The sequence below is a fragment of the Marmota monax genome, unplaced genomic scaffold (assembly GCF_021218885.2).
Source record: "Marmota monax isolate L192 unplaced genomic scaffold, Marmota_monax_Labrador192_F-V1.1 WCK01_AAM20220418_F8-fsc00040, whole genome shotgun sequence".
In the NCBI taxonomy this organism is placed as follows: Eukaryota; Metazoa; Chordata; class Mammalia; order Rodentia; family Sciuridae; genus Marmota; species Marmota monax.
In genome coordinates, this window is record NW_026692782.1 from 14157351 (window position 1) to 14178889 (window position 21539).

At 37.8% G+C, this 21539-nt stretch overlaps 1 protein-coding gene across 2 annotated transcripts in view; it reads left to right on the forward strand.

Annotated features, from left to right (window-relative positions):
- The window catches only part of Cdca2 (cell division cycle associated 2), a 53697-nt gene extending 33169 nt beyond the window's left edge, over window positions 1-20528 (forward strand). For both annotated transcript variants that reach the window (XM_046447897.2, XM_058580420.1), the window contains exons 14-15: window positions 13649-13820; window positions 16054-20528. In XM_046447897.2, the coding sequence (XP_046303853.1) occupies window positions 13649-13820; window positions 16054-17372 (1491 nt within the window). In that variant the 3' untranslated portion in view covers window positions 17373-20528. The remainder of the gene's footprint in view (window positions 1-13648; window positions 13821-16053) is intronic.
- The last annotated feature ends 1011 nt before the right edge of the window (window positions 20529-21539 follow it).

The window sequence follows — 21539 nt, forward strand, 5'->3', positions numbered from 1 at the left end:
AGATCATTGGATGACGATTCTGTGGAAGCCTGTGCACTGTGGAGCCTTATCTGTCTTGGCGCATTTTTAGCCCCACCAGTGTGCACTGCTGTGCTCTTCCCAGCATGATGGCGGTGGCCTGGACGCTTGAGGAGGCACCTTCAGCTCCTGACTTCTCAAACTCCCCTATCAACCAACTGGCCAGGAGGGCCACATAACACCTGTGCATTCCCTGATTACTCAGACAGGGATGAATGCACTATCTGCTATTTGTTGGACTTCTCTTCTAGTCACAGGGTCACTTCTCATAGAAATTTCTAAATTTAAGTTTCTAAACTTAGAAATTTGATCTCAGTCTTCCTCAGTACTTCAGTCATCCCAAATGCCTTCTACTATCCATGTGCATGTCTGATCTAATTCCTCAACTCTAGTCCTTTATCCTCTCCACTTTGGGGATTTGGACTGCACTTCTCTGAAGTCACTCGCTTCCTCTGCTGCACTTCAACTTGTTACTACCTTACACCTTACTGTTTCTAAAAATACTCTCTTGCATACCTCCTTCTCTGACTCCAACTCCTGTCTTTTCCCCTTCCTCATTCCCTTTCCTATGTGTCTGTTCTACTAATGATCATCTGACCCCCCTCTTTATTCTCTAATTTTCAGATACCTATGATTTCATATTTCCCTCTTCTTCCTGAACTTCTTGAACCATTTTCAACAATTCTTGTCAGTTATCTCAATTCTATATCCTTTTCAGCAACATTTCAGCTCTGAATTCATTATTCCCTTTAGAGAAACAAATGCACACAGGTGTTGGGGGCAGGTACTACTACAAATCAGTATTTCAACTATTGTCTGAAGTGGTACATTCACATTGGTGAAGTTGCTGCAAATTGCCTCTTAAATGTCATTATTCTTCCAGGGTATTTAATAATTTACTAAAAAATCCATACATGCTTTTTAGTCTTTTTCTTGCTTGATATAATTGGACACTCCTTTACAGTCACTGTTAGAGGCTGATTTTTTTTCTGAACCCACCCTTAACTATTTATATTCCTTAGAATTCTCTTTGCCCTTGTAAATTGTTTATTTTCTAGCTGGGTGGTTCTGTATGCAGCATGGTCCAAAGACGCAATCTGCCTGGTCCATAAATATATGTTCAATTACCTTCTAGACATATCTTCCCAAATCATCTTGTAAACATTTTATAATCAACAGTTCTAAACTAAACTCATCAGTTTTACATCCCCCCCTCCACACACATCCACACACAAAGCTATGAATTTCTCTCTTTTTCCTCCACTCTTGGTTGAATGGCATAGATACCTTTGAATCATCAAATTCAGAGGAAATTATAAATTTTCCTTGTTTGTTTGCTTTTAAACTATTGAAAGTTCCTCTTTCTGAAAACAATACGCAGAAATTGAAAAACTTGCATACAACTCACTGCATTATAAATTGATTTCCTTCATATCTATACTTTTAAAAAATAGTTTCATATCATGTGCATTTATTCATATCAAATCATTGGCCAGAAGAATCAAGGAGGATTGTGCATGAGATTGCACCAACCCTTTTGAGGACCCTGCTGAATTAATCTATAATAAAAAGAGAACACTTAGAATAGAAATTAGAACTTTAAAAAACATTTTTTAAAAAAAGTAGTAATGAGAAGAGGAAGGGGTATTAAGCAACAGATGACAGCCTTCAATGAATTTCTAGAAGACAAAGCAGATGGGAACATATTGACAGAAGAGGTGGAAACATTTGCAGTTCAGAATGTGCTAGGAGAGAACTAGAGGGATGTGGGAACCAGCCCGCTATGGGGATCCCAAGAGACTCTGGGCTCAGAATTGGCAGGTATAATGGATGGTGAGAATGAGAAGTGGTATTAAAAAAAAAAAAAAAGATTAATTGAAGTTCTATATATGGAATAGTTTGCACCAGTAGGCATGCCACCCCCTCTTCCACCCTGATACTCAGAACAGATGTTGTCATCTAGGTTATGGCATTTGGAAAGTCCCACAATCTTGACAGCAGCTCTTATCCTAAAGCAAAGCCTGGTAATTGATACCACCATATTGCCATGCCCCCTATCCTATACAGGGTTCCTAGGTAGTTTCCATGTAGGAAAGAGACTGAGCTAGAAAGTATGGAAACCCATACTAATTTACCCATTTGTTTCTTAAAAATCAGATTATTGAGTGGAACCAATAGCATGAAAGAGATAAGATCAATACTAGGGAGCTTCTCTGACCCCAGAGATATAGGTTATTCAGGGAATGAAAGCGATACATACAAATAAATCGATAGATTGTTATACTTGGATTTCAGAGAAAAAAATTGCATAAAACTAAGAAAGGGATGCTTTAAAAAAGGAACAGAAAAGTAATTGTAAAAATAGAAAATTTTGGAGGTTGTGGATGGCTCCAAGACAGTGCTGCTGGCCTGGATGTGAGGTATCCCCTCAAGGTTACTGTCTGTGTAGGAATATTCAGAGGTAAAATGATTAGATTATGAGAGCCATAACCTAATTGACCCAACCCATTCAAGTTTGAATAGACTGGGCGATACTTGCATGCAGGTGGGGCATGACTGGAGGAAGCGTGTTATGGGGGCATGCCCTGAAAAGGTGCATATTCCTTACAGCCCTTTCCCTCTTGCCCTCCCTCTGCTCCCTGATCCCACCACCAGCTGAATAGTTTTCCTCTGCTGGGCTTTTCTTCCATGATGTGCTGCTTAACTTTGAGCCCAGAGCAATGGAGTCAGCCATCTATGGACAAATCTCTGAAACCATGAGCCCCAAAGAAACTCTTCCTCTCTAAGTTGTTCTTGACAGGTATTTTGATCACAGCAGTAAAGATCTGACTAAAACATATATATTTTTTGTACTTGGGTTTCAGAAAAAAATCAATCTCGATAAAACTAAGAAAAGGATGCTATGAAAAAGGAACAGAGAAAAAAATAATTATAAAAATAGAAAAATTTGGAGTTTGTGAATGGCTTTAAGATAGTGCTGCTAGCCAGCATCTGTCCAGCGGCTCTCACAGTTGAATACACCACTCAGCCCCTCTAAGCCAGTGGCCCTCAATAAGGGATCTAGGCCGTTGCACCTCCAATCTGTCACAGCCTCCCCTATAGATCACCTATGCTGAGGCAGAGATGATGAGCTGGCAAATGCATTTATTCATATCAATAATGATGCCACTAGTTTAAGAGCAGAGCCAGCAGCATTGTGTATGATGGTCTTGATTCAGGTAAACTCTGCTGCTTGGTCCTAATAGATCTGAATGCTCCCAGCAGGAAGGATCTGAAATGAGAGAATGACACCATTTCTTCATGGTCAACAGAAAGTGCAGTGCCATCAGCAGTGGCAGAGCCCTCTTAGATTATGTGGGCTCTGTGCCTTCTAATTGCACAGAGCTCCACTGCTGTATCTGACTGGTTCACAGCAGGACAAGCTACTGACAAAGTACAAGCCCATTCTCAGCAATTGATCTAGAGACCATCATGGCGAATTCAAGATGGCAGCTTTTCATAGAAAAGTTGGGGCTGGGTTCCCCAGTGTTCAGCAAATGTTACCAGTCCAGATGCCCCTAGGCTATGTGAGCAGCTGTCCAGGAAGCAGGAGAAACCCAGAGATTTAAACGGTCCAGTAGCCCCACATGGTGTCCTCGAGTTCAGTGGTATATGTACATTTCTCCTTTTAGGCTCCTGTTTGCAGACATGAGACCCGAGCTGTATCAGATAGTACTTTAGGGTGACTTTTCCTACTGTCTGAACTTTCTAATTCTGAATAGTCATGTGTTCACATTTGAACTCCATTTGGGTGATATTTGGGTACTGTTAGGGTCATCATATTGCTAATGTAAGAATAGCAACCTAGAAATTAAAGAAGAAAATATCTGGCTAAAAAGACCATATCAAAAGGAATATAGCAGGGTATCAGGTAATCTTTGGGAGGTTTGAAAAGAAAGATACGGCTTTTCGTAACCTCTGCCATTGTGATCCTGAGACTAGACCTGCACAGTGGCATCTTCTAAGATGTGTTTGTGGTGTTGTCTCTCACCAACATGACCGGAGGCTTGTGTTTCAGCTAAACCCCATCATGGTTTTTCCTTTAAAGAGTAATTCTAGAAAAACAACAGGGAGAATGACTCTGGTACTGATGAGGCCTGGCCATCTAGACGTGCAGCAATGTGGGTTGACAGGCTGTCAGGAATTCTTATACCTATGCCTGTTAAATTGATCACACTTCATTTCAAAAGTCAGTTTGAAGTTACTTAATGTTGTGTTAATTCTGTTTGCCTTATAATTGAATAAAAAAGAAAGAGAATTGAATGATTCATATATAAAATTTAGTAGGCAGACTAAAGAAAAAATGTTAAATCTCCTAGAAGGTAGAGCAAAAGACAGACTAGACTGATCATAAGAGATAAGGAAGACCAGTCTTGGAGACTTTAAAAGGTCTCAGAAAGAGAAGGGAGAAATAGAGTGGAAGAAATCAGCCAAAATAAAAGATCTAACAGAACTGGAAAAAGGAGTTTTCACACTAAAAGAGTTTGCTGAATGCCTGACATAATTAAACAAAAAGGCCAGGATTTCAACATGTCACTGTGAAACTAAATGATAAAGAATAATGAGAAAAGTGAAGTTTTCCTACAAAGAAAGAGAATTTGAATGGCATCAAGTTTAGTAGAAGCCAGAATGCTGAAAGGGCGTGCAGCAGGACATCTAAAGCTTAGTGGAAACTTCATTTCAGCTCTGTGTCCTATTGCCAGGCAAACTTTCAGTGAAGTGTGATGGAAAAATCAAGACATTGAGACATTCAAGGACTCTGAAAATTATTCTCCTTCTTTTGGGTGTTACTGGAGGTGATATTCTGGCAAATTGAGGAGCCAGCTTAAGAAATCAGGACACAGTGGCTGTAGCAATACAGAAGAGCAGCTCAAAGGAAATCACTGACTGGTCAGCCAGTCCAGAAGAGTAGCCAGACCAAATGTGAACAGGAGTAAAGAGTTATTCCAGGAGAAGATCTCTGAATAGAAAAAGAAAACCTGTGGTTGAGAAGTGAAAGGAGTGTTGCCCAAATAAGAAATGATAGTTATATGCCATTTTAAATAAAAATCTGACAAATTTTGGAGCAGATGTGAAGCATACTTGAGTTAGATTTCAAGCAATAATGGAGTACAAGGAAAGATAAGTTGTAAAGTGCTAGGAACTCTCTCACAAGGAGTCCATAGGAAAAGAAAGGAACACAGGTAGAAGAGTGGCAAATGCTTACAGTCTATAGCAGTATAGATTCCTTTCTACTAAGGATGAAGCTTGAACAGTTTGATTGTTGTACAGTACAGTATGAATGTTCATGAGATTATGATGAGGGGGAAGGTAGAAGGTAGAGGTTTTAGCTCTGACAGTCTAGTGGGTGAGGGTGCAGGCTGTGCAGCTGGAACTCTGATTCTGAAGCCTGGCTTCACCACTCCCACCAGTGGAATGGGAGGCAAGATTCTTGTCTCTGGTTTGTAAAGCAGTGGTGGCAATGGCACATTTTTTGAAGCTCGTTTTCAGTGTTAATAAAGCATGTGCCAAAATGTGAGACCATAGTAAGCACTGTGGGTGTTAGAATTGTCATCTTATAAATTCAGGATTCAGGATAACGTGTTAAAATTAGTGCAAGAAAGAAGTTCAAATTTAACCAATAGAACCAAAACTAACAGGAAAAAAAATCATCATTTTTCAATACAGGAAATCAACAGATAACTAAAATTATTAAATTAGAAGTAGCCTTAGAATCCTAAAGAGTGAATTCCTTTACAACCTAGAAATGGAAAGGCTTCCAAAATATAACTCAGAAATCAGAAGTTTTGAGAGCAAAGATTGGTAAATGGGACTTTTTTTGAACCAAATAACATGGAACCTGCACGGGGGGATGAAACCTTTGCAAGAAAAGTTGAAGGACAAACTTGAAAAAAGTATTTGCAACTCATATCAAACATAGACAGCCCCAGAGGGGACTGACCACAAGAACTAAAACTAGAACCAGTGAATAGTGGACACCATGGGTAGAGAATTGTGTGCTTCATCATTCTAAGCTTGCCTATACAATTTTGATTGGTTACTGTGTACCTGAAATATTTTTATTTCTTTTTTTTTTGAGATGGTTTCTTGCTCATCATCTAAAAAGAAAGGGTTAATATCACTAATATTTAAAGAGCTTCTGAGTTGTTGAGACAGTGAATGACTTTTACAGAAAAATCTTGGATACCAAAACAAATTACAAAATTGAATGATAATGAGCCTTAAACATGCAAAGTATTCAGATTTGCTCACAACAGAACTTCAACTCTAACATGCATTTAAGTTTCTATTTCTCACTTTTTATATTTGAAAAATGTATACATTAACCACATACTCTGCTATTGAGGCTGTGGGTCAAACAGGCACACTCAGACATTTCTAGTAACACAAACCTCTACAGTGGGGGGAATTTGGCAGCCTCTGCTCAAATTTAATTTTTATTTGCCTTTTGACCTAGCACTTTAGACTTCACTGTGAGACAAAAGTTAAAATTCAAACTAAATGTTAGACTTAGTTTGAATTGGAAATACCATAATGAATTCATTTTGTTATTTTTCCATTTAAAAGATTTTCCGAGCTTTGTCCACTGGCAAGACTTGGAATGAATGAGCATTCCTGGTCTCTGTATTGTCTTTCCTAAGTACTAGTTAAAAGATACTAGGGTCCAGAGATGAAAGAACTGCTTTCAGATTTACAACAGCAAGTGAAGAAGGTGAGCCTGGTGTGTACCAGAGTGGAAAGAAGGATGCTAAAAACCTTGAGGTCTTGTTAAAGGACATAAAAACATTGTGGAGTTGCTTCCAGTGATCAGATATAAGACTGTCAGAAACAATGATTACAACTTATTGAAATACAAACATGACAAAATAACATAAGTTCATAATAATATTTTAAAGGATTAATGGCCACCTTGGAAGCTTACTAGAATATCAGCTCACTTTTTATTTGAAAATGAAAATAAAGCTTGGGTTCTATTTCAGGTGAATAGTTGATGAGAGGAAAGTTCTTTATAGAGAACTTTCAGCTAAGGAATGTTTATTCCAACTTCTGAAATCATTAGATAAAAGATTCAGTCAGCAAAGGAAACATTCAACAAAGTACAGAGGGTAACCTATGATTAAAAACAGCTCAATAGTGAGAAAACATGCCAGTTAAACAACAGATTAAAGACCTGAATGGACATTCCTCAAAAAATTAAAAGTAGTCAACAGATAGATGAAAAAATGTTCAGCATCACCAGTGGTCAAGCAGATGGAAATCAAAACCAAAATGAGATATCACCTCATACCTACTGGAAATGGTTACTATAAAAAAGGTAACAAGTGCTGGAAAGAATGTGGAGAAAGTGGAACCCATGTGCACTGCTAATGAGAATCTAAATTAGCACAACCATTACATGAACTGGAGGTCTCCAAAAAATAAATTAAAAAAGGAACTACCATATGATCCAGCAGTCCCAACTTCAGGGATGTATCCAAAGGAAATTAAATCAGTATGTCAAGAGAGATGTGTACTTCTATGTTCACTGAAATGTTTTGTATGATGGCCAAGCTGTGGGACTAAATGTCCATAGAAAGGTCAATGGATGAAGAAAATGTGGTAACCATACACAGTGGAACGCTATTCAGTCATAAAAGTGAAACCCGGTCATTTATAGCATCATAGATGAACCTGGAGGACATTGTGCTAAGTGAAAGCAGCCTGACACAAAAAGCAACTGCATTATCTCACTTGCATCTTGGAATCTAAAAAAGTCAGACTTATATAAACAGTAGAATGGTAGCTGCCAAGGGACTGGTGGGCTGAGGAGGATTGGACAACATAGTGACTACAGTAAATAGTGTTTCCTTGAAAATTGCTAAGATTACAACCTAGATGTTATCAACACAAACACACATGCGATGATCAATATGTTAGTAGCTTAATCTGATCTTTGTAAAATGTATGCATAAATCCAAACATCACATTGTATACCTAATCCATGTAATTTTTGTCAGTTATATAACTTATATTTTGATTTGTCAAACAGAACCTAATCAAGCATCTAGATCTAATTCCCAGTTTATAGTATATACAGGGGATAGAGGAGCAAAAAGGTACACTGATTGCAGTTAAGCAAATCCACAGCATAGCTGATTCTATAGGACTGTTTCCTCAGTTTACTCACCAAATAAATAGCAAGGAGAAAAAGAAGGTATCAAAGTGAGAGAGACTTGAATAGGTATATCAACTAAATAGAAATGTGTGGAGACTTCACTGGGATCCTAAGTTAAATAATTGTAAGAAGGCATTTGTGGGACAGTTGGAATTTTGAATTCTGAGGCGATGTTAGGGAAAATTGCTGTCCCTATGGTTTTTGTGTTATAATTAATTTTTTTAAATTTTGATATCATTTTAGAAAAAGGCAGAGGTCCCAAGGACCCTTTACCCAGTTCTTCATAACGGTGACATCCTACAAAACCATAGTAAAATATCACAACCAGGACATTAACATGTCAAGATACAGAGCATTTCTACTGCTGCAAAGATGTGCCTGTTGCCTTTTTTGTATCCACTCCCCTCCCCAATAACTCTGCTCCAACTTCACCGTCCATCAATCTTGTCTTCATTTCTATAATTTTGTCATTTTGGGATTATTGTATAAGTGATCTCATGTCCTATAACTTTGGGATTAGCATTTTTCATTCAGCATGTTCTTGGAAATTTGTCTAGGTTATATGTATTGGTAGTTCCTTTTTATCACTGATTTGTATTTCTTACTGATTTTTAAAGAAAATTTTTATCTCTTAGATTGCAAGATTTTCAGATGAAATGATTTGCTTTTAAATACTCTGGATGCAGGGGATTATAAATAAACCATGATTTCTGTATTAGTAATTGTTGAAATTAGTTAAGTATGTAGGTTTCAGTATACTATTTCCTTACATTTGGGTGTTTGAGATTTTGTATTTAAAAAGGGATAAATACAGCAATATGAGGTCCTAATTTGTTGAGAGGGGGCTGGCCACAAGAACTAAAACTAGAACCAGGAATAGTGAACACCATGGATAGAGAATTGTGTGTTTCATCATTCCAAGCTTGCCTATACAATTTGATTGGTTACTGTGTACCTGAAATATTTTTATTTTATTTATTTTTTTTAAGATGGTATCTTTCTGTGTTACCCATGTTGGCCTCCATCTCCAGGGCTCAAGTAACCCACCTGTCTCAACATCCCAAGTACTAGGACTACAGCCATGCCTAGCTATTTTAAAATAATTTTTAAAAAACTAGTCTCTGAAAATTATTTTGTCTTAATTATGCAAATAAAGCAATAAAATACTTCTGTTTCATGACCTCCTTCACTATATGAGAAGAATCTGATTTTGGGGAAAATTGGACTGCTTTGGGGGCAATACCTCCAGTTATCTTTTGTCTGCCCCCACGAACCAACCTGTTTCTGGATCATGTGGCTTCCTAAGAATTCCATTCTGATGTGGCTTCTTTCATTGATTACATTATGAGTAAAGCAGGGTAAATTGAAATTTTGATCAATTTCTAGCCTTCGCTGATGAAGTCTTTTCATTGGTAAGATCAGCATTGCTGGATGTATTTTCAGGACAGACTTGAGATGCTTTGGTTATTATTTTTTGGTGGTGTGTGTACTATTATTATTAGTTCATGACCATATAAACAAATTTAGTCTTTCAGTCACATTTAGCAAATTGGTAAGCTTGAGGGTACTTCGTTTTTCTATGATATTTCATTGATTCATTTGTATTTGAGTACCTACTACATGCAAGACACTGTTGTAGCGTTTGACCAATCTAACATAAAAAAAGATTCCCAAAATTATGCTAGGTTATTTTTTTTCCTTCTGCAGTGCTGGCAATTATACCTAGGTCGTTGCACATACTAGGCAAATTCTCGATCACTGAGCCACATCTCCAGACTGGATTCTTTTTTCTTACTATAAATGAGAAACTCTTCTGGAGTTTATAACCTGGTGACATTGACCATAGTGTATTAAACTACCATGTAGGGCCAATGCCCCCCTATAAAACATAGCATACTTTGATACTAAAAAGTATGTGAGGTAGTGGATAAGATGATTAGTTTGATTTAGCCATTCCACATGTATACTATGTACACCATAAATATGTATAATTTGTCAATAAAAAATGTTTTTTTGGTACTGGGGATTGAACCTAGGGGGGCTCAACCACTGAGCCACATCCCTAGCCCTTTTTTATTTTTTTATGTTTAAACAGGGTCTCACTAAGTTGTTCAGAATCTCACTAATTACTGAGGCTGGCTTTGAACTTGTGGTCCTCCTGCCTCAGCATCCTGAGCCGCTGAGGTTGCAGTCATGCACCACCACACCTGGCAGTCAAAATGTGTTTTAAAGTATTTTTCCCCATATCAATTTTCAAAGTAACGGGAAGGAATTGGAAGAAGAAGAATAGCTAACATAACCCTTTGTACAGGCCAAGCCCCATGTTAACCATTTCAGCTGCAGACTCATGTAACACTTGCTACAACTTAGTATGGTGTGTGCTGATGTGATTCCCATTCTGCACAGGAGGAGGAGCAGGTGCAGAGTTGAGTTTTCTTGCCGAAGATCATAAAACAGTTAAGTTGCAGAATCAGAATTTGAACCCAGTCTGTCTCACACCAGAGGCCAATTGTCTCTTGTAGCTGCTCCTCAGTGAGTCTCACCTTGAGATATTTCTTTTCTCATGGCTTCCACAGCCATTACTAAGGCAGCATTTCCCCAGTTCAATGGAATGTCAACAGTTATTTCATGCAAAATATATGTATTGATAAAATATGGAACTCAGCATTTTCCATATGTGTATAAAGATTATTTATATTGAGAACTCAGTTTTATATTAAGTGTGTACAATATATCAACCAGAGTAACATTCTTGTAGAGTTCTAAAATTATTTTTCCATGGAATGTTGTGTTTTATTATTTTTACGAGATGTCTCAAGGAACACACAGTTCCATGCCATTTCAGTACTCTTGAGTCTTCATCCACTTGTTCATACTATTAATGTCACCTAAATCATATATGCTGTCACCCAAATGAGCTTTTTTCACTATAACCCAAAGTACCATGCAGGGAGCCTTCCTTGCTTTGATTCATCTCATGTGAAGACTCTTTGCTGTGTTGGCTTCTGCTGTTTCTATGCCCTGGCTATGTACTGTATGTGCAACCCCAGATCTGCTGTGCCACCTCACTTTGAGTCCCTGTTTATGCCATATCTCAGTTGCGGAGAGGACACTCAGAATTGGATGTAATTCTGCCGTCCAGAAATTTAAGTGGTGTGTTTAATTTTTCTGAAACAACATGCTTAAAAAATCAGTTCTTGCCAAATCTTTTCCCCCATCTTCTACTTATGTTCATTAGAATCTAACTCTCTCTGACTTTTTTTTTTTTTTGCCCTGGAGATTAAACCCAGGGTCTTGGCCTTATGTCTGCTAGGCAGTTGCTTTATCATCAAGCTAAAACCCCAGCCTCTCCAATTTCTTCATTTTTATCTTGATTAATTTGTTTATTGAGTCAGTTCATTTATCTTTGTGTGATCTTCAGATTCTATGTACATATGTATTGTTTCTTCTCCCAGCTAGGTCCCATAGCATTTCAGTAAATAGCCTCATGCTAGTTAATCTTATCCCATTAAGTCCCAAGTTTTCAAATCTGTGACTATTATATTGAAATTTACACAAGTGCATTAAAATAGGTTGGTAATAAAATATACTAAATAAAATAGTTATATATTAAGTATATAATTATTATAGTATTAACAAAATATATTAATACCATAATTATATCCTTACAATAAATGTGTTTTATAATTATATATTTAAGTTTTTAAAGGTGTTGTGCTTCTGGGACAATGGGTTAAGTCATCAAGACTCCATCCTAGTTATAAATATCTCATGTCTTAGGTCTGTCCAACTCTGTGTCATCTAATCTCTTTTTTTCACTTATCCAGTACTTATTTTGGCAAATGCTTTGTAGAAATAGAGAAAGTTACGGTACAATCTGTTGAGTGCTGCATCATATTATATCTGACTTTGCCTAAGTTACCTTACTGCCTACTCATGACTTATGCCTAAAATTTTAAATGGAATAACTGATCATGATAAGTTTTTCTGTAAAAATTATCTTTAAAAAAAAATCACTGTAGGCCCCAGTCACTGAGCCGCCAGCAACAACTCCGCAGCCTCCCCTTTGAGTCCCTTCACCTTCCTTCTCCTGTGTAGCCGCCTTCCACAGACCACTGCCTCCGAGGGAAAGGGAATTGCACCCTGTCTGCTATCCAGAGCCTCTACTCTTTGTACCCTTTTGCTGATGCAAGAAGGGTGACGACTGGCTTCCTGCTGGCACTGAGGATTATATTCATATGAGTTCACCAGAGAAATGGCAAGAAGACCCTGATAAAAGCAAACTAGTGAAGGTGTTTGAGAAAAAAAAAATTTGCCTGCAATGGTACTGCACTTGAGCATCCAGAATATGGAGACATAATTTAGCTGCAGGGCGACCAGCACAAGAACATGTGCCTGTTCCTGGCAGAGACTGGACTAAGGATGATCAGTTCATGGACTTTTAAGTGCTGTGGCTCACTGAAGCTTAAGTGAGGATTTTCTTACAATGAGTAGAATTGTCCTTCTGTCCCTTGTCACCAGTTTGAAAACCTCACAGCTTGTATAATGTAACCATTTGGGGGCTACTTTTAACTTGAACTAGTGTAACTTCTTCATGCAATAAACTGAAAAGAGCCATACTATCTAGTCTTGAAGTCCCTCATTTATATCAGTCAAGCAGTAGGCACCTGGTAGTGTCCAGCCTGAAACAAAACAATGTGATCGTTCAGCAAAGCCCAGAGCCCCAGGATCATGTATGGCTATGTCTGGCCAGAATTTCCTCTGCTCTCCCTTAGTAGATACTCTAAGAGTATCATGACCTTAACAACCCTGGTGAATCAGAAGGGGATGGGGTAAGCAGCAACATCTCTTTGCCACTAGAGGGAGCCTTTGTTAATAGAAAGAGGTGCTGGTGTCCCAAACCTGCCCAAGTGGGCAGAACTTGAGGCCACCTTCCCTCCAGTGAGGTAATAAGACATCCATCAGGGTTGCCGCCAAGATCTTTCTAACCAGACATATTCTAACTAAGGTATGTCCAAAACAATGGAATGTGAGGCCAGCCTAAGAGCAGTTAAACTTTTGACAAGGGGTCAAATACCTAGTTGGCCTTGGAGCTTGCAGCCTATTAGCAATGGCTGCTTAGTGCCACATGAAGTGATACACTGGTTTTTGATTTTCATTTTCCCTTCCAGTTTTAATGTTATGAAATGTATTTAAACCCTTGTTTAAATAAAACCTGTTTTCTTGGGTCAGGGGGAATCACTGTAGGGCTGTGGGTGTATAGTTCAGTGGTAGAGCACTTTCTTAGCATGAATGAGGCTTTGAATTCAATCCCAGCACTGGGGGGAGGGGGGCAGAAATCTGTGAATGATAATTAGAGATGTTTTAGAAGTTAGAAGATCAAAATTGTGCATTGTGCTACATCTTTCTCATAGTATTTTTAACATATCTTCTTAGGTTTCACAAAGTTGCACAGAGAAAAAAGGGAAGTGGATGAAAAGAGTTCAGAAGTCTTTATATGGGGAAAGAGAAATGGCTTCCAAAAAGCCCCTCCTAAGTCCTATTCCTGAGCTGCCTGAGGTCTGCGAGATGACACCTTTGGTTCCAGGCGTCCGGAGGATGTGTTCAGGTATCCCTTCTTTATCCTGTTAGTTCTGTATATGTCATCTCTTTACCCTCTTTGTTCTATTTCATCCTTTCTTCCCTATTTCCCATTCAATAAACAGTGCGTAAATAAAAGTAGCATTATTTCCCCATTACAGTGAGAATTTTAAGAAAAGGAAGCTGTAGTTTATAACTTTTTGAGATGGCTTGGGCTAGTGTCCGAATCTGATGGGAGCTCTGTGTCCTATCTGTAAATTCCAGCCAGACTTGCATATAATTTCAGGGGAAATAATTTCTATTTTTTCATCATTTTGCTTATTAATGCATTTTGTTAAAATAAATTCTATTGGTTGTGCAGTCCATCCCTTAAGCTCATGGCTCAGTAAAAGATACATGAGTTGAAGCAAAAACTTAAAAAAAACAAAAACAAAACAAAACAAAAAAAATCTTGCCTCATGAAGTTTCATTAGAATTGGTGCTATTAAGCATCTTCTAGAAATATTTTTTATAAACAGAGCTTGAGCCCCTTGAAGGTTTTTGTTTATAAGTGAAGATCAAATCAATTAATATCCTAGTTAAATTAAAAAATGGGTAGACATTACATCTGATTTTTAATGTTTAAGTTTAAATCCTGGCTAAATCATGCTGAAGATGATGTGTGTCCATTTGATGTGTTTTTTTTTTTTGTTTGTTTGTTTAATAGAATCATTTTTAAAATAGCTGCCTTTGCCAATCATCCTGTTTACAGCCTGCCTCCTATTTGCGGTATGCTGTAGAGGATTTACAATTCCTAGGATTTGAGAATGAAGCAAGCATGTGGACTCTTAGTTTCTACATGCTTCTCAGCCTGAGGATAGAGCAAGAATTTAAATGAACGACCAACCTGTCACTTGTGCCTCTCCCTGCCTTTTCATGTGGGACACCTTGTTACAGGAGGTCTGTCACCCATCTCTTTCTTAATGTGGCCTAATGCTACTTATGTTCTAAGAAATCATCATGCTGTCTGCATTTTGAGGAAAATTCTTTGAATACTTGAAGCGTTTTTTAACCAATAGTGTTACCCACTCAAAGTTCAAGACAACTTCAAGCATTCAAGACAACTTCCTCCCTCCCTCCCTCCCTTCTTTTCTTTCTTCTTTCTTTCCTTCCTCTCTATCCTTTCCATCTGTCTTTCACGTTCCCTCCACCTCTTTTCCTTCCTCCCTGTCTCCTACCTTCTTTTCTAGTATGCTGAATTTTATGAAAAATACAAAAATACCGATTATTTTAAAGCTGTAAAAGCCCAAGTGACATATTCACTGATTGGCATTGAGTGGACCTTGACCTATGTGAATCTCTTAACTTTACATGACAGGATTTTAAATACCCTAGTCATGGATATAATTTCAGATTGAAACATTGTTTTTTAGATTTATATATCTTCAATTTTTATTTTGTTTAAAATTTTTTATACTCATTTGACTAGCCAATTGAAAACACTGTTTTCTGAGATTACAGTATAAATAGTACTGAGATTTAGAACAGAGCTTAGCCTGAGTTCATTAGGATAAGTTACGTACCTCATACTTGATGATGACATTTTTTACCTGTAAAGTGTCTGAAACTCGTGAAAGGCTGCGTGCAGCACACATTGGTGGAGGATGCAGTTGAGTCAAAGGTTGAGGAATAAAGGGTAGATGTAAAGCAAACATGGTTCTGAAAGTACAGGGCACTTTGTATAATTTTTTATCAGAGAATATGAGAGCTATGTGCCCTTTTAGTTACTGAGTCCTCAAATCCCCAAGATTTTTCCAAATTCATCTCTTTCATTGTAAATTTGTCCCTAGCATCATGAAATACAGGGACGTAGATAGAATAAGTTTTAGAAGCGTAATGTTGCCCATTTTTAGTAATTTATTTTCAGGGAGATGGGAAATATGGTAGCCTCATGCTAATGGACCTTGTAGTGTGGGAAGTGTGTTAGAATAAAGGAAGCAATTTAAGGTACCACTCATTTTCATAGTCAGAGGTTGTGTGCTTTGTTAATTCATGCGTTGAATAGCTGTTTTCTTAACCTGAGGACTGGGGAACAGCTAAGAAAGGAGGAGGAGAATGACAAATGGGGACAAGTGTAGTGTAGCATTTGTAGGTTTTATAATTTTTGAAAACTTAAACGTCATGTTAATAGGACACAGTCATTCAATAAAGCACCTGTTTAATAAACTTGAGTTTCCACTGTTACTTTTTAATTAGATTTAAACATATTTATGTGCCCCTAGATGGTTGCAACTCAAATGGTAAACTGGAAGAAGAGACACCTCCTAAAATTCGAGTTAAAAAAAACATTCTTTGGCCTCAGAACCCCAAAGATCTGCACGTGCAGCAAGGCCTTGGTGAATCTGATGTGTATGGACTCTGCCGCTCTTACATAAAAACCTCCACGTTGCCTGGCAGTGTTACTTCTGAGGAAGACCCCAATACAAATACCATGGACACCAAAGACAACGGGAACATTCCAAAAGCAGAAAATACGTTGGAAAGTGAAAATGAATCAAAAACTGAGACTAAGACTGAGACCGAGGACAGTCAAGCTTCTTGTGCTTCTGTGATGGGAGAACACATTGTGTCAGATCACCCGAAACCTGATTTTATCCTTCAGTGCCAGGAATCTGCTGCTGCTGGTCAGAATGCAGAAAAGCTCTGTCAAACCTTGAAAATTTCAGAAGATATTAGGTATGAGAAACAAGAAGACTTAGTAGTTGCTGCCGAGGGGAAACTGCAGGGCAGCCCTTTCATGTGTGAGTCACACAAAGAATTTAATTGTTTAGAAGATGTTCTAATTGGAAATATAAAAGAAGCTAAGTGCAACAGTGATAATGTGGGAAGAAAATCCCCAGAAAATAGCATTATGAGTTGCAGAGAAAAGAAACATAGAAGACGCTCAATGTGTTATTCTGATGGTCAGAATCTACATTTGGAACAAAACGGGAATCACGAACCTTCCTACAGTGTGGGAAGCTCTTTAGAAATTAGTTTAGAACAAATCTTTCAGAGAGAAAATGGTAAAACCAAAGTGCGACGAAGCTCAAGGTTCCAAAAAAGTTCGGAAAGTGAAGGGCTTATGTGGGTATCACCTCCATGTCCTCCCACTTCCCAAAAATCAAGGAGGAGAACAATAAGTACTTTTGACTGCAGAAGCCTGGGAAATATGTCCCCCATAAAAGAAGCTCTGTCTTCCAGACAAAACCCCCGTGTGGTGGTCGCTGCCTCAGGTGAAGAGAGCAGCCAGGATCTGGCTGCTGAGTGTTCGCGCCTACCTGAGCAGAGGAGGAGGAGGAGGAGCTTCTGTGCACCCACACTCTCCAGCAAGGCACAGTGTCACTCAGCCCAACCTCTGCAGGAGAAGAGCCTTTCCCAAGAGGGGAGGAAGCCCCTAGCCCACCTCCCAAGGGGTGGAGACAGGCAAAGTAAAATAGGATGCAGCCCTTCCCCAGCAGCATCTGCAGTAGATGAGGTAGTTGTCCCTGCTCAGGAGCATCTTCTCTTTCAGTTCCATCCTTTGTTCAGCTTCAGTGCCTCAAAAGTTTCAGATCAATAAAATCACTTGATCTGAACTGGCTTTTAAGTAGAAATAAGTGCATTTCTGCATCATTCAAAAAAAAAAAAAATTCTGTTAAGTATGTTCTCCCCCAAAATGGTAAATGCTGTTATTAGTATTTTGTTAAAAGGATTGTTTTTAGACCCAACAGTATGTCTCTGAATCTTTATTTTATGAGAGTACTTACTTACCACTGAAGGTGTAGACTCTGTTGTCAAAAGCAACCTTTAGGGTTGATCCTTATATCACAGTTTATTTTTTGCAAAAGACAAATGTATAGAAATGTGGAACTTTATGAAGATGGAAGTAATACAAGCTTGAAGGCTTAATGTGGGGTGATAAGTGTTTTATGATATGACAAAAAAGTGCTTAAATATTTTAACAATTAGGAAAATGGAAATTATGAAGCTTGTTTTCTCTTTGGGTTCAATTTAAGAGAAGCTTTGAAGACTTGCCTTATCTATTTCAAATGAAATTTTTACTTTAATAGTTAAGTTAAAATCAAATTCTAAATGTGAATTTTTAGAAATTTTCAATAGTCAGAATTTTATAAATCCATCTTTATAAATGAATATATAATTTAAAAATAACATCAATATGAAAGCATTCTTTTCTTCAAACAAGATTGCTCTTTTAAAGCCTGGATTCCCAAATGATTTGAATAAGTCACAGGTAGTTTGGCATTTAATTCATGATTTGTGGTTAAAAAAAAAATTTTGAAAGGTAGAAACTTACTAGGAAAGTAGTTTACTAACATAATACATGGTGGTAGGTCACTGGTTTGTATTGGCACAGCATTTTCCAGCAGTTCATAATTTCCGGTACTATCACTTGTCTCAGCTTCTTTAGGTACCTTTTATAATATTTCCTGCCGGCTGTTTTGGTGACAGCAGTTTGAAAATCTAAATTACTATATATCTGGAATTTGTGAATGCACATAAATCATTGTATCATTGAGCAATTGTCTCTGAAATCCTTTAAATCATTAAGCTCTCCCTTGCCATAATAGCAGAAACATGTTAACAAATAGGGCTCCCTATAAATAACACAACAGGGAAGAAAGCTCCTGCTGAGCAGCCCATTTCCCCCTTGTAGATGGAGACTATTTGTTACCTCCTTGGCACCGGCAGGTCTGGAACTCCTGCTGCTAAAGACGAATGTATTTTACATTAACACTCAAGTGATCCCCAATTTCTTCTGCTCAAGGGTGGATTGTTTAAAAATTTCTTTTATCTTTACATGTAAATTATTTATGGACCTTTTCCTTTCCCATTTATGATTTGATGTGATTACCAAATCAGTTCCCTTGAAAACAACCAAAAAAGAAAGAACAACAAAAACTAATTAACTTCATATGAAGCTTTTTGATTTTGGTAATTAAAAAAAAATGAAAAAATAATAAACCTTTCAGACACCTAAATATTAGAGGACTTTGAGTTTCAAAAACAACTTTTGTATTTCCCCTTGTTCAATACGAAGGCAAAAAGCTAATGATTGTTACTTGCCACTAGTTCTAATTTATTATGCCGACTCAACCATATTTGAATTTTTAAAAATTCACATTAAAAAAAAATTCTCAAAAAGTGCTAATGAGGTTGGATAAAGTATTTTGATCTGTGATTTTGGCTTGGGTTTTTCTGAAGTAAACTTGTTCTCACTTTCTAACTCCTACAGCTAAAAATATATACGCATTTTTACAAGTTCTGTTGGTTTTAAAATGTTCCATTGATAAATATTTTGATATTTATGAATAGTTTATCTACCTAAAGTCTCTGTATCAGATTTGTAAAAAATTAATTTCTGTATTTCATCAAGGCTTCTTTTTTTTTTTTTTCTTTTCTTTAGTGGTGAAATCAAAAAGTTGACTTCAAAATGTTTTTCCTTGCCTTGCCTTTTTTTTGCTGCAGGAACTCACCCTGCATGTTTGATCCTTTAGCTCCTCTGCCTCTGTTCCTACAGATTCTTAAGTGTTCCAGGAGATGGCAGCATGGTATCTGAAGTCCCCCCCTACCTTCTGAAACCTACAAGCCCGGGCAACTCCTATTTGCTGTTGCCGGTGCCTCCCCTTATTTTTTAATCGCAGAAATAATAGGTGTCTATTGAACAAGGCAGAGAACTGTACAAAGCTTTGAAGTAGAAGTATTGACAACTGTCTTCCTTTCCCTCCACCCCGACAGACGTCAGTGTAGCTTCACCTTCCTGTTGAAGCTCTCTGTGTGCAAACACTGACAGCTGCCAGGGGTCTTCCAGAACTTTCTTCCATGCACAGGGAGTACGATTTTGTTGTTTGCTAACCAGGATCATGATGTGCCATTCTGCAACTCGACTTTTGTTGGTCAACAAAATACCATGAGAGTCCTTCAGTCTTGCTGTGAGCAGTCCTAGACCTTTTCAATTAAGCCTTGCATAGAATTGCATATTTTTGCTATCTGTAATTCAGGTAGCCATCTCCTTAGTAATGGATGGGAACTGTCTCCAGCTTTTGCCACTGAAAATGTGGCACATGGGGCTTGTGGAAATGTAAAAGAAATTCCTCAAAATTAAAGTAAAATGGTTAATTGACTTCTCTTCTGGATCTTAACTGGCAACCTGCCCCTTACGTTTTCGCATCCTTGCCTTCTTTCTCTCGTTTTCTTCTGCCACTTACAGCCACTCTGCCTCTGTTTTCTCTCACTGCCCCACTTTCAACTGGGGTGCCAGAATTGAGAAGAAGGCTTAGAACTACTGTAATTAGGAGGCAGTGATTGATCATGCCTGGTTCATGCTGGAGAATGAAAGAGCTATTTTTTAAAAGTCTAGCCTACTGAGGTAAAATAAGTTACAGTAAAGTTACTCTTTTAGAGCAGTTTGAATTTTGTCAAATTTATAGTCCTGTGACCACTGCAGCAGTCAGTGATAGAACATTTCCACTACCTGAGTCCGAACCCAGTCCTTCTTTGCTGATTTCTGTCGTTATATTTCTCTTTTCCAGAATGTCATAAAAGTAGAATCATACTGTATATAACTTTTCATGTCTGCTTTTTTGAGATTCATTTATGCTGCCTGTAGTTGATACCTGTTTGTTGCTGAGTAGTATTCCAGTTTATTGATGTACCACTACTCTGGAAATTTGGATTGTGTTTTTTAGGTAATATGAATAAAGCTGCTATAAATGTTCACGTATGGTTCTTTTTTTGTATCTTAGATAAATACTTAAGAGACGGGGCTCTTGGACTGGATGGTTGAAGTAGTTTACCTTTCTAAGGAATTGGTGTACTTTCCCATTTTGTACTCCTACCACCAGCTGTTTGTTTTCCAGTGACTGATCATGATGAACATCTTTTCCTACGCTTGTTTGCAATCCTTATCGTCTATGTTGTCCGTTCAAACCTTTTGCCCATGTTACTTGGTGTTATTGTTTATTATTGAGTTGAAAGATTACTAAGTATTTGGATACAAGGGCTTTACTGGGGTTGGTTTTTTTTTTTTTTTTTTGGTCCAAATTTTTTTATTTTGGTGCATTATATTTTAATGGTTGCTTTTTTTAAAAAAATATATATATTTTTTTAGTTGTAGATGGACCCTGTACCTTAATTTTATTTATTTATTTTCATGTGGAGCCTCATACTTGCTAGGCGAGCTCTGTACCACTGAGCCCACAACCCCAGCCCCTAAGGGTTGCTTTTTGTGTCCTGAGAAATCTTTGCCTAACTTGAAGGTACAAAGATTTTCTGTTTTTTTCTAGAAATTTTATAGTTTCATTTATCATTTCAGTCTTAGGTCTCCTTTGAGTTAATCTTTGCATGTTGTGTAAGGCAAGGGTGGGGTTTTGTGTGTGTGTTTTTAGTGGAAGTCATCCAGTGCCGTTTGTTGAAAAGCGTATCCATTCCTCATTGAATTATGTTGGGACTTTTGTTGAAATCATTTGGCCTTATATGTGTGGTCTGTTTCTGGTCTTTATTCCACTGATCTATATGTCTGACCAGTGTTAGACCATGTTTAAAGTTCTTTGTTGGGGGCAGTAGAGGCAAAAGGTCAACCATTTCTTTCTGGGACCTTCAATTATACCCAGACCTGCAGGTACTACCTTTAGGGGACAAGAAGCCAGGTTAGTAATAAAAAGTTCTCAGTAATAAGGTAAGCAGACCAGTTTCCCTGGCATGGCTGTGCATTCATCCCAGTCTTCTG